The 16,894-nt window shown below is 47.2% G+C and overlaps 1 protein-coding gene across 3 annotated transcripts in view; it reads right to left on the bottom strand.

The window, feature by feature from the left end:
* Positions 1-16,894, bottom strand: part of MARCHF4 (membrane associated ring-CH-type finger 4) — a 108,224-nt gene that overhangs the window by 32,524 nt on the left and 58,806 nt on the right. For 2 of the 3 annotated variants that reach the window (XM_061459035.1, XM_061459123.1), the window contains one exon: positions 317-478. In XM_061459035.1, coding sequence (XP_061315019.1) covers positions 317-478 — 162 coding nt within the window. The remainder of the gene's footprint in view (positions 1-316; positions 479-16,894) is intronic. The other variant, XM_061459217.1, reaches the window with a different exon arrangement.

Raw genomic sequence — 16,894 nt, 5'->3', positions numbered from 1 at the left:
GGGGATGAGCACATTTGAAGGGCTGTGAGGTGTAACAGCACTATCGTGATCACACTGGCAGTTTCAACAGGAGGCAAGTGAACGTGGGAATTGTCAAACGACAGAAGGAGCAGAAGCAGACTCCCGAGGGATGCCCCCAGTACCACTGAGCAGAACATGGGGCTGCTTTGGACCAGCCCCTGACAACCTTTTCTAAGTGTCTCAGACATATGGATCACTCTGTGCAGGGAAGGAAGACCCACACAGGTAAAATCCAGTTGCTCCCAGAAACAAAAACAGAAACAAGAATAAATAGACTTTGAAATGTCTCTAGTACCTTTACCTGCAGAGGGTTCTTTGTGCTTATGGCAATGACGTGATACTTGTAGTAACACAGCTCACAGCTCCAGCAGCCTCTCTCACTAATCCATTTGATCAGACATGGCTGATGCGTGCACTTCACCGATCCATCACATCGACATGGGCTCAGCAACTCCCCCTGGAAAAAACAGACAGCATCAGCGAGGCACCCCTCCTCCCACAGGCATGGCATGGCTTGGCATAGCAGAACCTCCATCCTCCCATTTGCTTTTTGTTCATTTTTACCTGGTTTGGCTTTAATTGTGCTGCCTCCACCTGCTTTCCCTCAAATACTTCTTGTCTGATGTGAATAAAGTTTGACAGGGATGTAACAGTTCCAAATACTTGGGTCCTACTTTTTTTTTTTGGTGGAAAGAGACAGCTGTGTAGATAAAAGATGCCTAGCATCACTGATGAAGGAAAAACTAGGTAAGCACAACTAGACACCAAAGGACCCACACTAGACCACAACCAGTGGACACAGCTCTGTTGGATACCAGATGCCACTGTTTCATTGCTCAGGTTTGTCTCTCTGCTCCCTATTTCAGAAAGCATGGTTGGTGTGGGGATAGCTGTGGGACAGCCTCTGCTGCAGACTGCCGTCCTGCTCAGCCCAGGGCAGCTTCCTTGAGCCCAGCCAAGCACAGACACAGTGGCTCTTGGACTCTCTGCGCAGGTTAGCTCGTGCCAGCCATGGAGATGCCACTCCACCCCAGGAGCTGGACTGAGCCCAGCGCTATGTGCTACCTCCCAGCACTTGCCAGTCAGTGGGCATTTGCAGTGTGAAACACAGGAGTCTCCTTTCTAATGTTCCTGGACTGAGAGGGATGAACCTGACTGTGAGTGGCAGGTTTGTGCTTTGGGTTCAGGTCTTTGTGTACCCATAGCCCAGCAGGGAAAAAGGTCCTCAAATTTCACACATCCCCTACTTCCCCCAGACAGTCTGTCCCGAAGGTGAGTCATAGTGATGCATAGCCAATAGGGCTGCCTATTTCCACCCTACAAACAAATGGGATGAAGAACAAACTGAGTCCTGGCTTGTGAGACACATATATTTATGACTGGTGGCCATAACACTGAACCTCCTGACTCGCTCCCTTGTTTCTGGTGCAGCTTTAAACAGGATATCCACAAAAAAAAACAGTATTATTATGATCCATCTGCTATCATCCTATTCACCATGGGACTAAATTCCTCTCTGCACACACAAGCTCAGGAGCTCATTTTACAGCCATTTGCCATCACTTATTTAGGGAAGAACAGAGCCACTACATTTTTCTCCCCACCTCTTAGTATTTAAAGCCCACAGTATAGATTCCAGTAGTGCACTCCATGATTTAAAAACCTTAAAAGGTAGAACAGGAAAATGTATGGGATGGGAAGGCTGGCATCATACTTTCAGTGTTAGGAAGAGGATATTTCCTCTCACACCCCTAGATCAGCCCCATCATTACCACTGATGGAGCTCCAGGATAACAGACCCCGGTGTCTGAGGCTGCTGGACACAGTGAGTTGTTCATCCAACTGCCTTAACTTAGGAAACCAGATCCTGCTCTTGCTAACCTTGGTGGGAAACTGCCTTAGCTTTCAGAGTACCACATCAGGTTTGAGAACCTGAGGAAATGAGAACCACACTGGGCAAGAATGCTACTTTTTTTTATGAAACCTAATGCAAACAGTTTAATCAGCTCATTTGCTTCAGCTAGGTGACCTAAAAATGCCACCTTCCGTGAAATTTTAGCAAAACTGTAAATAACTGTTTACATTACAGAACCCAGATCAGCTCTACCTGTCACTACTTTTCACTACACACTAGAGGGGATGAAAAGGGAGAGAGGGAGCAAGGAGGGTTGTAGAACCCATGAACTTTTTTCACCTGGAAAGGTGTGACAGGACAAGCCAAAAGAAGGGAAGCAGGGAAGGATGAGAGGGGAGGAGGGTGCATGTGGGAAGGAGCATTGACACTTGGAACTCCAGCTCCCAGTGTGAGGTGAAATGTGAAGCGTCCCTGCCTTTCTCTTCCCTCAAAATGGTAAGAGACAGGGTTTTGTCTAATGAGGAGCTGGAGGCACTGGTGATGAGGGATCAGGAATGGGGCAGAATGGAGCAGGAACTAGGAGGAACAACCTCGAGGCAAAGCCAGAGGAGGAAAGCTGTAGCTGCAGCCTGGACTCACATTGGCTTCTTGGGCTGTGTAATAAATGAGTCTGTGAAATCTAAGGCTGTCTCTTCAGAGCCAAGAGATGTCCACAGACACCCTACACTGCTGAGGGGACCCAGTCCCCTTTCAATCTAGGCAGACCTGCCAGCTCCTTCAAGAGCTCAGGACTCAACTGTGGAGACAAATCCCACAGTTTCTTGATTTTTCACAAATCCAGCAAAACCCTGATTTACCACATTTTCTCCAGCCATGTGAAATATTTTATCCTTCAGTGTGGCATATACCTATTTTTGCATACTGTGAAGCCCAATTCTGTCCACAGCAAGCATTCGTAAAACACTGCCACATGCACACATACAAGCACGTGCTCCTATACCAGCAGAAAAATAAACACCAGCAGCATATTAAGGGAATAAATCCCTTGTACAGTAAAGGAGAATGAGCCTCCTTGCTGGCTGTACAGTGACCTCAGGAACAGTCCATTGGCTGTGGTACTCATAAAGGATTTGTTGCGCAGAGACCTCTGCTAAAAGCTACAAGCACACAAAAGTAAGCCCCAAATGAGGTGCAGATCGCAGCAATTAGAGATGGAAATTAAATCCCCATGGCGATTTCTGTAGGCTTGCAGAAAACGGCTCTGCACAACATATTCTCTAGTGCTTCAAACAACAGTGTTCCCACCAATTCCCTTTGGGGACTGCTCTCCAAAGACCCTTTGAAGGCTCTTCTTCCCAACACTTATTTTGGCAGTTTTCCCTTTAGAGTTACATCCCATTACTTGGATCAGCATTTCTGCTTTGTCAGAGAAATGTCCCCCAGCTGCAAGCTTCATCCTCAGCTTGCTCAGTACCATCTTGTTCCCCTGAAACAACCAAGTGTGCTTTGGAATCAGGGCACCTGCCTTTTTTTTTTTTTTGTTACTATCCAAGTCTAACTTGAGGTTCATTTCAAAGGTGAAAACCCAGAGTTAACAAAAGGGAAGGGTGCTCTGGCTTTGGCCATAACCGTCTCAACATATGGATGAAATACTCTTTCCTATATATTACTCTACTTCTGAGAAAAGTAATGTATTAAGCAATTATATAGAATATTATTCCCTCTTTCTGTCTGTGGTGGGAGCTGGTCTCTAGGAGCAGCAAGGGCAAGGCCAGGATGAACTGGCTTTACCCTCAGATGGATGATACTGCTGGAGATGAATGGGGAGTGTGAGTCTGTTCCAGCTCTGTCCTCTCCTTATGAATTCCCAATCTGTGCCCATTGCAATGTGTCAAAGTGGTTAACAATTATCTGGGCCCTGCTATTTTAAGCTACTGGGAGGAGTTCTGAGAAAGGATGGAAAAAAAAATATTGCCAGTGTGTGTGCTTCTGATGCTTGGTACATCCAGGGAGAAAATGATGTCAGGAGCAGCAACACCCTTGTTGAGTGCTGATGTCAGTGTTTCACCTGGATGTTTTGTGTGTCAGTGCTGGAAGCCCATCCACGCATTGCTACCGAAGCTGCAGCAGCTCACTAAACCAGCAGGCACTCATGGGATGTGTTTCCCAGGCCCATTCTTTTAACTATAAATGAAGTACAGGAAATTTGCCCACCCGGTCTCTTTTGAACATGGGGACGATGGTGTCATTGGGACAGGATGTCATCTTCTGGCGTGTCCCAGTTCCAGCTTGCTGACCTACATCTGCTGTCTGGGCTGCTCCTGAGCACCAGCTCAGCTGGAAAGAGCAACATCTTGCTACCACAACTGTTAAAGCAAAAAATCTGAAAACCAGTGCAAGCTGTACAGGCAACTGGGCTGGCTGATGGTGAGTTTAGCACCTGCAGTTTTTCCTCAACTGTGTGTTTTCCCTGGTCAGATGTACAAAGGAGCATCAGTCATCAGCATAACACAGTGCCCTGGACCAGAGCAAGGCAGTGAGAAGATGCTGAAAGAGCTGCCACATCACAAGGGCTACCATCTCTGTCTGGATATGCTCATGCAGCTGCCACTGTTCATGGGAGTAGCTGTATGCATGGATCTGAATGCTAGGATATATCTGAGTTTGTCTCGTTTGGAAGAGGAAACCGGGAATATTTAATTTCAGGTCTTCAACTGAGTCTACTAAATACACTTAAATCTTCACATTAAATTTAAATGCAATGGGAAGTTTTATTATGGCAAATAAATGTCAAATTATTTCTATATTAGGAACGTAATTACAGAGGAATGAAGTCCAATGGCAAAGAAAACCCCATTGTTACACAGCTGGTAAACTTCAATAAACATGTACTAATAATCACTCTGTCTTCACACACACTTTCAAGAACTGCCCTTCCATCATTTTAAACTAAACACAGACATTACTATCAGCATTTCAAATGCTTCCTGTGAGTACCCTCCTGTGTGCAAGCACAGTGCCAACCAGCAATAGAGAAAAAGGGGCATGAAATAAGTATCTATAAATATATATATATTGCATTAAATTCTCCAGCATTGTGGGAAATTGATGCAGAGTGTGGACTGAGAGAAGAGTGGGCTTACATCTCCTGTGGTCTTAGAACAGCAAAGGACATGGTTACGTACCTCTGTGGTGAGATGGCATCTCCCCAGGAACCCTGACAGAGCTGGGTGCTGAGCCCAATCTCTGTTGTGGCAGCAATTTGCTGAGAGACTTTTCTTGGCAGGGAATCCACCAACTGGGCAGCTCCCTAAAACCTGAGGAACCTATAGGAAAATCTATGCTAGTGATTACAAAAAGACACCACCCAGAATCCTTGCAGCTCCCTTCCCATCCCCAGGTGCCACCACTGCTGCCATGCCACCTCCATGACCAGGACTGGCTCATCCCACAGCTCCTCTGCAAGACCATGCACCCCTGCTCCTCATCCCCATGGCAGTAGGAGCAGCCACAGCTGGGCATGGCAACCTGGGGGCTCTGAGATGGGTGTATTTGGCACAGCTCTTCCTTTTTGTGGTTTTCTGCAGTTTTCAATAGGTATGAGCTATTCTGGCAGCCCTGTGGATGGGACACTTCTCCCTAACAGGGTGATGACTAATCTAGCAACAAAACACAGGCATCTCTCTGCCTATAGGCTGGGTGTGAGCAGAAAGGCAGCTCAGCTGTAATGCACTCAGTGAAACCACCATGCACCTCTCTGGGACCATAAGGTGTATTCTGGTGATGTCTGGAAACATGGATGCTGGTCAGGAGAGGGATATGTCTCACATGGTCCTGAGCTGAGACAAATGTTTGTTCCAGAGCAAGTCCTGTCTGAAAAATCCATCACATCTGCAGAGCGCCTGATCCTCTGAAAACAGCACAAATTGCCTTTCCACCCACAGAAGCTGCGAGGAGCACCAAGGCTGACACGCTGCACAGGCTTTTTCTGCACCTCTCTGATGAAAATACGAGAGGCTGCAGCTACAGCTGTGGGAGGGAAGGGTGGGACCTGGTCCGCAACCCCCTTCTGTGGGAAAACTCATCCCACCGCTACTGCAAGAGACACAACTTTCTGGCAGAGCAGCTGCTGCCCACAGCCTTTGGCTTCACCATGGCCAAAGGGAATTTTAAGTGATCTCTGCTACTTCCCATCTTCAGTGCCTGTCACTGATGCTGGGACAGATGGATGGATGGCCACAGCCAGAGGAGGCAGCTCAGAATCTGGGAGTGGGATGGAGGAGGGGGAAGGGAGACTTTCATTTTCTAAACCTTACTAATCCCCATAGGGACTTTTTGTTGCTGCAGAGCTAGAGGACCAACACTCCATCTGGGCTGCTCACCAGGGCATCAGCAAGTTTTAAACCAAAAGATGTCTTTTTCTGTTCAAGTGAATGACTCAGGATGCTCAGCTATGTTGGAGGAAGACATCAGGTAAAACCCCTCTGCTTCCATGCCCAACAACAGTCCAGGGATTCAGAAGAAAGGCATCTGGCCAAACACCATTCCAGGGCTGTGCCTTGGTCAGCAGAACACAGAGAAGCCCCACAGGGACCCTGAGCTCCACCATGGCACTGGTTGTCCTCTTTACCAAATTGCCTGGCTCCTCCTCTGCCACTTCAGAATGGCATGTTCAAAAGCAGTACCCCCACAGCACTGCCTGTGTTCCCCCATGGCATCCCCACCACTTATTAACAAGGATGTGTGCCACGTTCAAAAAGCCTGAGGGCAACCTCCATGCTCCACCTTTCCCACGGGGTAAGCAATGGTGCAAGACGGTTGAGCAGGGCCAGTCTCCTCTGCAAGCAGATCAGCCCTCCAGCCTGCCAGGGAGCAGAAAAAAGGATGGCTTTTTTTCTGCCTTTAATTGCTCAAACCTTAAAGAACTCTGCAGGACAGGAGAAAATGAAGACGAGAAACTTAAGGCAATTTCAAGAGAAATGAAGACGAGGAATAAAAACTCAGGAAGAAAAGAAAGAAGGAGGAAGAGGCTGGAGAAGACCGTGGCGCAGGAAGCCCAGCGCATATTAGAGTGACAAGCCTTTGCTGCTGTGACTCATCCTGGGAGCAGTCGGGAGAGGTGGCTCTGCCGCATGGCGCTGCCCTCACTCCTTCACTGATTTCCAGGGGAAGGTGATTGAATGCAGTTCCACAGAGCTTAATGTGAGCTGTCAGGGAGCTGGGACACATTTGCGCAATGCCTCAGAAATAGAAAAAGCAGGAATGTTGCAGAGTTTAATGTGAAATATTTGGACATAGCCCTACCCTTTCCCACGCGAAAAAGGGGGGGGGGGGGGGGGGAATGGGGTTTAATCTAGGCTAGGGCTTTTTCAATATTTACCTGACAGTAACTTGCTCATGTGTTTGCTCGCCCATAGGCAGGCAGAAACCACCAGCTCTAGGTACATCCCATCCAAAGGGAGCTGGTACAGGTAGAACAAGATGTCTCATGGTTTAACACCAACTTCCTTTAAGGGAAAGTACTTCAAAGGAGCAGAAAGCACACCCTTTTTTTTTTTTTGTGAGAAACAGAATCAGAGAGCAATGAGCAATGGAGGATTTTAACACCTGGTTTCAGGCCAGTGAAAGATGAAGGGCAGAAAGCCCTAAGATGTAAGTGTCATTCGGCTATGAAAGGGGGCCAGCATGGAAAAGGATGCTGGGGGCTGGTTCTCACCTAGGACAGACACTGAGAAGGAAGGACAGTCTTTAAAGGTACCTTTAACTGAGAGGGAAAATGCTGAGCTCCACCTCTGTGCGCAAGTCCTGCCAAAACACTACCTTACAGGAAGAGATTCCTCTAAACAGGAATCCTGAACCATCAGTCCTCAGAGCAAGAAAAATAGCAAGCACAGGGACCTGCAAGCAGTCCTGCCACACTGTTGCTGCCACCACTGAACCCAAGAAGAAGCTGGGACTGATCCAGCCCTGTGCCCAGCGGATGGGGCCAGCAGAAGGGTTCTACCAACTTCAGAGAGGAGAAAACATGGGCCATGACTTTCTGCAAGTGTTTTTCTCCAGCAGTCTGACAGCAATGTCCCTGGCTTTGTTCATCAGCAAACTGGAAGCCATCATTTTGCAGAGTCTGTGCAGTCTCGTGGTGTGTCCCCAGTGTACCTGGCCAGGCCCTCATGCCTCTGTGGCATGGAACATTGCAGTCCCCTCCACATGGACGGAGCAAGTGACCAGAAGCTGGAGATGAATTGCACCCTGCTCTGCTCACTGAGCCAAGCTTCACACTTCGCACCTTTATGGTTCTACCACTTTGTCCTTTCAGAATCAGCCCTTTTGAGCAGTCAAACGCCAGGCAAATTAATTTCCTAAAGCTGGAGAACACCCTACCTAGGGAATGACAACCCATTCAACAGAAAAGGCAACTAGTGAACCAATGCTGCAAAGGACCATACCACAGCATGTATGTACCACCGTCAATATCACACCTGCAAAGAGCCCCACCATCCTGTCTCCCTGCCACAGGGAGGCAGACACCAGGTTGTCCCAGTTATGCACAGGCATGTTTGCCGAGCCCAGCTGTACTGCGTGCCCTTGCTCTGGCAGCTATCACAAGCTCTTGGCCAGTCTCAGCTGTGCCACCAAAATATGAGCAGAAAAAGTTTTCAAAAACCAACCATCAGAATAAAGTCAAACCTTGCCCAAAATATGGAATAACAAAGGATTTTCAGGAATTATCAATAGCCCAAGGAGCAGAGAGCTTATAAAATATAGATCACATTGGGATTTATTTGCTTTTCTCTCTACAAAAGGATTTCCCCAAGAAAAATATCTTTACTTAGGTGTTCTAGAGCCCACTTCATATCACTGAACATATTTTTGATTAGCTGATTTAAGTAATTCTTACTAAATGCTGCTCAGTGGCAAGGAATCAAAAGGCAAGCATCTCAAATATCACCTGCTGTGCCTCATCAGGTCTGATAATAGCATCGATCAAGTAAAGAGCCTTCAGTGCACAGATATCACAGCCCTGTGCATGTGAAATCGAGATACCTGAACACCCAGAACACTTGGTTGTTAGAGGAAGTTCAGCTTCAGACTTATCCTGAACACACAGAGGAGCTGGCTCAGCATCCCAGAGAAGTGTTCTAGCCTGTAGCTCCTGGACTTTCACCCAAAGTATTGAAGCTTTAAACTTCTGTGGATTTAGTAAAGATCACATCCACTTTGTGAGCTAGAATAATCTGGCTTCTTCTGAAAGGGAAATCTGCTGTCGTTTCGCTCTGGTTATTCTTCATTAAAAAAAAATAAATGCATTATTTCAGACAACAGTTAGATTTATTCTGTGTGAGATAAAAGGGTGAGCACAATTTTACTCCCTAGGATGCTGGGGTAAATCTGATGTGACTCCATGAAGCCAAACAGCTCTTCAGCACAAATCAAGTGCCCTTAAGATATGGCTTGTAATAAATTTTCAACCAATTAGAGGCCTTCTATTTATTTTTTCAATGTACAAATGGCTTTTTCTAGTGAAAAAGCCTCAGCTAAATAGAATTCTTCTAAATATACCACTTCTTTTGATGGGGAAAAAAAAAGGCAGTAATTATTCCTTGCTTTCTTTAATCCTTCACCTTTCTACTTCTTCAGTCCTCATCAGATCCACCAATGCGTATTTTAAAAGTTCAAAGTATAAAGTTAATGCTTTCAGCATGCAAGTACCGTATAATGCAATTCTTATCAGAGATGTGCTTATAATTTAGCAAATTGAACTTTGCAGCTACTGCCCTGGGAAGCTGTTCATAAAGATACTCACTCAGCTAATGGCCATTTCGGAAAACATTATGCCATCAGTCGCGGAGCAGCAGCCATGGAAAATCCACAGAAATGGATGATGGTTTGACTCTCCAGATGATAGATCCCACTTTTAAAGAGAGTGAAACAAAGAGAGCAATACACTTCTTTTTCCTTAATTTTTTTTTCCCTGAGACAGCTGAAGAACTCTTCAACATGAGAGCTAAGAAAAACTTTATTCTGTATTTGCCTCATCTTCCCACTTTCTTCACAAATGAGAAAATGTTCAGGTGCTGCGGCAGCCTTACAGCAGTGAGATCCTCCTCCTGAAAGTGCAGCAACTGCTGAAGAGCTGCTTCATGCCAGTACCATCAGTTCATCAATGGACAGGAGTGGAAAATGAGGGTACCACAGGATCTGGGGGTCCCTGTTTGCCATAGTACCCTCAAGTGATCCCCAGCCAGGACTAAGGGCAGTGGGGTGGGAAATGGGGGAGCTATGTACACATTCAATAAGTAGAAGCCAAAAATAAGGTGCAGACAGAAGAGCAGAGCATGTCTCAAGCACTTGAAGACAGCATTTCCCAGCTGGGAGTGGAGATGGGGATTTGGCAGGAAAGGCCATCCCAACAGGTCTGGATGGGGACAGTTATGCAGGAGCTTTTCCTGCTTTGCCCCAGCTGGTCAGGACCAGCAGCTCAGAGAAGGAAACCTTCCAAAGCCATTCGTGTCTCCAAAGCCATTTGTGTCCGCTGCTCTGTTGAGTTGTGCTGGGACAGAGGCAGCCATTGGCCTCAAGTGCACTCAGGGTAAAGGCTGAGGGCAGTATGGCGTGGGGTTGAAAGCAGAAGTGGTAAAGGGGCAGTGAAGTGGGAGACAGCACATCACACACAGGGCTGCTGGCAGCGGCCAGGGAGCTGGGATATAAAATAATGAGCATGGTTTGTTTACTTTTAGCTTTGGTAGTGCTGCAGGACTAAGCTGTTTCATTAAGACGTGGCCTGATCCGCTTCTCCTTTCTGCCTCCCGGTCTAGAGGAGAAGAATACGCAATTACAAAGTTCACTCATGTAGAGCCCTTCAATTACTGGGTAACTTTGTTATGGCTTTTCCAAATGTTACAAGACTCGTGCAGTAGGACATGACATCTGAAGTAATTCATTTTTCATCTGTGATTAGCAGAAATTAAAACGGTCTCAGAACATCCCAATTTATGTGAGATCAAGTTCCTCATTACTACACACTGTCTTAGTGGAGAAGGCATTTATTTTCAATGTCTCAGGCAACCCTGAAAGCAGAGATGCTGAACAAAAATATATGAAGGAGGCAGCAGAGGAGAGAACAGAGGCCCTCAGGGACCACGGATGATGGAGCTCCAGAGCCTTGCCTTTCAATCCTGCCATAAGGTCACTTAAATGTTTGGCAGAAAGCCAAAATGCTTGCTGGCACAAACGTGCACAGGAGTTAGAGGCACCTCCTTTGGAAAATGATGTAGTTACAGAGTGAAGCTGAAATGCCTTTACTGGCAATGAGCTAAAAACCAGCCTTAAATATAAAATGTTTCTTCAGTAGGTATATGCCGAGCTGGTGGGTGAAGCGGCAGCAGAGCAACTGACTGCAGGATGCACTTGTGAAGGAGTGACGAATGCTGCTCATAAACCCCAACAGGCCAAATCAACCACCACTGGTAATACATCTTCAATGGGATCTGTGGAAAGACCCATGGGGCTGGGGTGCTAGGTGTCTGCATGGCTGGCAGCTCAGGGTCATGCCTGGGAGAGTCACAGGGCTGGAAATTCAATGGGGTAACCAGTGGCAGTGTGGAGCAGCTGGAAAAAGTGATGGGATGAGGGAGGGGAGAAAAGCTGGGAATCTCAAACCACTTGGCCATAGCAAGAGTGGTCATGTTGCCCCTTCAATTTCTTCCTACTTTCAAGGCATCCTGGGTACTAGAAAAGTAGGTGAAATCCCCTGGGGAAATACTGGGATTAGGAGGTGGGTGAGCATGCTCTTGCTGACTCTCAGCACCCTCCTCTACACTCCACCGCAGGAGCGTGGTCCAGAGCTCATAAACCCATAGGCTCATTTAGTTGAAGTGCAGCAAAAATAAACCATGGGGAAGGAGAAGAGGCAGCTTAATCCCCAAATCCTTTTGCCTTGCATGACAACTTTCCAGCTGAGAGAAGCTCTAGAGGATAGAGCTGAAGGTAGCAGTGGCGCTGGCTGCACTGTCACTGGGGGAAGCTGCACAACATTAATTCTGAGTTTTCAGTGCTGCCCTGGCCAAAGGCCTCCTGTATAAGAAGCTGCATGAATCCATGTGTTTCAGTCTTTGCCTGCCTATACCTCCTGTTGAAAAGCCTTGTCATGTTTTCCTGCTCCAGCTGGGGAATACAGCTTTCACTTTTGCAGGTAGAGTATAAAACAGGTAGAAGTAAAAGGTAGCCATAACACCAGTAATGTGAGCTACAGAGGCCATTTTCGATTTCTTCTTTCAGTCTCTCTTTTGCACAAGAATAATATAAGGTTTATACACCCGCATTTCTGGTGCAGCTTGGAAGACAGTTGGCCTTGATGGTCTTAAGGATCTTTCCCAACCTAAACAATTCTATGATTCTATGACTGTGTGTGTAAGAGTGAAATACACACACAGGGACATGAATATATAAATAGTGCCAGGGCTTTGAGGTTTCAGCACTGTCAGTGTACAGATACTAAGCATTACATAGAGCTGATATATTATCTGACTGTGCAATAAACTTCTGAAGATACACTGATTGGTAATTTGCATATTAACAAACACATCAACACTGAGGCAATGTCAGATGTTATGCATGGCTATGTTCCACTCCAGAGGTGGCTGAATTTCAAACAGTGGCCAAATGAGTTTTATCTCTCAGCATGAAAGATGCCCTATTGAAATATGTATTATTACCCTCTCTGTTGGTGATCTTTATTGTGCTTTGTCACATTGCTTCTCCTGCTCCCTCCCCATGGGACCTGCTGAAACCTGCACATGGGATTTACAGAACCTGGTTTTGCCACATGAGGCTCCTCCTACCATACCTGGATTAGGTTATTTAACTCAGGGAGCTATGTCCAGTCAGACTGGGCTGTGACAGGTCTTCCAACATCCTCCTTTACCTAGAGGGTAGCTGCCTTCCTCTGAAACAACACATCTCTGCAACAACTTAGCAGCAACCCTTAGCAAGTGGTGTCTCTGCACAGGAAGGGTCAAGTGCCTGTTCCTGGCCAGGCTTTCCTTTTGCCTTGGTAATGAAGCCAAAGACATAAGCAATGAAACTGCTGCTCAGCCTGTTCTTGGGCAGTGTTGGGGAAAAAATGTTTGTGTGCACTGACCACGGGTTGCAGCCAGTTAAGCTGCACAGAGACACCACTCCATCACACTCTCCAGGGTAGAGATTTTATTGTCCTTCTAACCTGCAGTCAGCTTTTAGGATGGGATTGTCATTTACCTCCACCCAGCTGCTCCACTTCCTGGTGCACCAAGCTAAGACCAACATGGAGATGTGATGCTTGGCCAGCCTGCTTCCCAGACGATAACCTGCTGTCTTCTGGCATGACTAGTTACTCCTTCACTATCATTGATGCTGCAAGCAGCTGGGAAGCAAGATGGTCACCAGCTGGGCCATCAGAGAAGGAAGAGGAAAGATGGATGTTGGTCTCATTGCTTTGCTCTGGGTGTTATGGATGCAAAGTGTCCAGAGGTGCAAGTCCCAAGAGCTGAGACCTTTTAGTGAGGTGCTCCTCAGCTTCAATACGCCAGGAAGATTTTAAGAGGTTTTTTGAAAGTTTGTGGGGTTTTTTCTTGCCTTTGCAGAACTGGGGCTGGTAGAGAGATAAGTACAGAACGATCACTATTCACAGATGTGTATTACCTGGAAGAAGTCCCACTAATTATTCAGATTTGTGTTGAGGGCAGGGTAGTGTGTAATCAGCTACTCATCTGCTCTTTGGTGCTGAACGCTGAGAAGTTGTCTGCAAAGCCAAAAGCATTCAGGCAAGACTAAAGAAACTCATTACTCAGCCATCACCCTTCACTGCGATGCTCCAGGAATGAGAAATATCTGCAGCAGCCAGGCATGCTCCTCATGGGCTGCAGCACACCAGGAAGCACAGCTGTCTCAGGTCAGCATGGGAAAAGCAGGTCCTGGCTTCGGCTCTCTCCTGCAGCTCTGCTGATGACATGCTGTTTGTGTTTGGGGCAATCTCCACGTTGGGATCCTTGCTCTGTGTGTCAGGGTAATGACTTTTATCCACTGCACATGGCCAACCAAATACTTCATTTATCTGCATTATTCAAGGGCTTTAAGATCTTGAATAAATAAGGCTGTTGAAGAGCAAATGATTAAATGTGGCTGGCCACCCATCTGCATGGACGTTGATCTTCACTTGTGTGCCTTTGCTGCTCTGGCAATCAGAGTGTGTCCCAGCCTTGAGTACTGGGGCAGCCTATATCAACTCTGGAGGAAGGTCCTATCCCTTGCAATGGCCCTGTCCACCCACAGGACTGTTTACATGAAATGTGTCCTTCAGAGTTGTCTGGAAGCATTATGTTAAAGCAATTTGAGCTTTTGAGGGAACAGAAGCTATCCTGCTAGTGAGGAGGCTTCTCTTACTGAGTATGCTTACACTAAATCGTCAGTCTGATTTCTGTGTCCTTGCTGAAAAGAACAGGCAGTGGGAGATGAACTTTTTATACTTAATTTCCAAAATTAGTACCTCCAGCTACCATGCAAGCCTCTGTGAAGTGCTAGTGTTCAGTGAGGTTCCTGGCTCTGGGGATGGTAGAAAGGGGTCAAGGTGCCTTAGCAGAGACATGGCACCTGCATCCATGCCTCCTGCCAAGCCGTATCTGCCTTCATCTCTCACATGCCCGCATTTCCACAGGCAGTAAATTCACTCGGAGATTGTCTTTGAAGGGCAGTGAGTAGGAAATGAAAGCAGTGGTGCCTGCTGGCAAGGGTACCTGCAATCATCCTGAGAAGTTGGAGGATTTCTGACAGCCCCAGGGCCTGGCAGGAGGAAATGCTGCTTCTGCATTCTCCAGATCCTATCCTTGTGCTTGGCCACCATCCCTGGGCTCTGCCAGCAGCCAGGGAAGCTGAGTGGGATCTCCGGGTGGGACCTGCATCCTGGTTTTCTCTGTCCAGGATCTACAGCAATTTTGCCCTCCTGCTGCTGGGAGGAGAGCAACAGTATTTTAATGTTTAATTTAATTTATTTTCTTTAATTTCTTCGGAGATGTCAGTGATGAAAGTCTGCCCGGTAACAGCACTGATGAACATAGGGGACAGGTCTTGAAACACACTCTGCTAGGCTGCCACGTGTTTCAGGCTGGCTATATTGCAGAGAGCAGGGTGCCCGGGTTGCTCCTGACAGCTTGTTTTCTGGTTAAATTCATTGCTTAATAGGAAAAGAATAATAAAAGTCCAAGCCTGTGACTATTAGCTCTGACCACCATTACAGAGGGGAGCTCACCTCCCCCTTACCTGATTAGATTGCAAGGAATCAGGGACATAAGCTAAGCGAGAGTTTCCCCAGTGTGAGCCAGAAATACAGGCACGTTTGTCACCGAGGGAGCGATTTTATTTGCACAGCCTGCAGGTAACTAGGGCGTGTGAAGGCCAGGCTCAGCGCTGGGGCTGCAGCGCACAAAAGGGAAGGCAGAGGGGAAGCGGTCACCGCGAGGTGTGAAACTGCAAAGGAAACAGACGCAGAGAGCTGCGGTGTGAGGAGTAAACACAGGCGGGCAGCAGGCGCCGAGCCCTGCCCGGTGCTACTGCACGCTGGCCACAGTCGATTGCAGCGCCGGCTGTGCAGAAACAGCAAGGCAGCAACCCAGGGAGATCTGTGATTTGGTTTTCCCCATGAGGCAGGGATAAACTGCGGCTAGGACTGAACGTGTGTAAGTCACACCACCTCGAGACTGCCAGCAGGTCCAGTCCTGCCTTCACCCGGGTGGTGCTTTGACTGTTTCAGGCCGTGGGATTTTGGGCAGGGGGATCCCAGGGCTGGTTGATTGGTTACCTGCTCATCGTCCCAGGACACAAGCCCTTCAGAGCAGGGCTTTGTACTGTCCCAGCACATTGTTTTCAAGAGCCAAACCCAGTATTTTCCCTGCATCAACTATGAAACAAGCTCAGATATGCAAAGCCAGTCACTCAAACCTGCCTGAATGACTCTGCCATAACCTTTCCTTTTCTCCCTTGTCTGCTCTTTACATGACCTCTCTACATGCACCAGTTTCTCATTTCATCCCAGACTATTGGGAGCACATAGCAAGAGACAGCTGCTTATACCACATCATGCCAAATTCTCCTGGGAGAAGCATCATATGGTACAGCCATGAAAGATGTCTGAGGACAAACAGCAGAAGCAGAGGGCTATGAGGGAAATGCCATTATCCATCATCAGTGTGTGTGTACCCGAGCTTTTTGCACACTGATACTCAGTTATGGAGGTTGCCACACATAGAAAACCTTCCCTGTTTTGACCAAGCAGTGAGATCCTAAAATGCCCTAGAACATGAAAAGAGTCTTATTACAGCCTTTGTTTTCAAGTATTAATATTGAATTAAAACTAAAAGCATCCTAGATAAAGCAGAAAAAAATTTCAGAGACCAAACATCCTAGAATACCACCTGAGGAGAATGTGGGATTTCTCCAGCTCAGACATCCTCAGCATTACAGCCTATCAGCAGCTGCAACACTATACCTCACCAAAAAGCATCCCAGAGCTTCTGCCCAAGCTTTCTCTTTAACTCGGTTATTAAAGGCACCTGTGGAAAGCCATGTGGCTTATTTCCACAGCCCTGTCCCTTGTTATCAGACACATGTGAGCATCGTACATACACCCTTTAAAAGTGGAAAGTAAGGCTGATTTAGAGTTTGGATGTGGTAGTGGGGTCTTTTCTTGGGGTAGTCTCAGGCTACCCACATAGGAACAGTCCCAGCATCCTCAGGAGCAGAGCCTCTGTAGCTGAACTGCATCCCAGAGCAGCTGTGAGGAGGTACTTTTAGAAGCCACTATTAAGGCAGAGAGGTTGCTGGGTATGCGTTTACTGTGGGTCACATAGACGTGAGATTTTTTTGCTGGCTCTTTAGTGCTGCTGCTGGCACTTGGTTGGTCCAGTTCTGCTGATCTGGCTGAAAACCAGCCTGGGAAAAACTGAAGGCTTTGGTGGGCCAGAGAAGGGCTAGATACACAGAAGGGAA

The sequence above is a fragment of the Pezoporus flaviventris genome, unplaced genomic scaffold, assembly GCF_033815535.1.
Source record: "Pezoporus flaviventris isolate CSIRO_AGI_PZ_B2104156 unplaced genomic scaffold, CSIRO_AGI_Pfla_v1 ptg000001l, whole genome shotgun sequence".
Lineage (NCBI taxonomy): Eukaryota > Metazoa > Chordata > Aves > Psittaciformes > Psittacidae > Pezoporus > Pezoporus flaviventris.
This window is presented reverse-complemented; position numbering and strand designations above follow the sequence as displayed.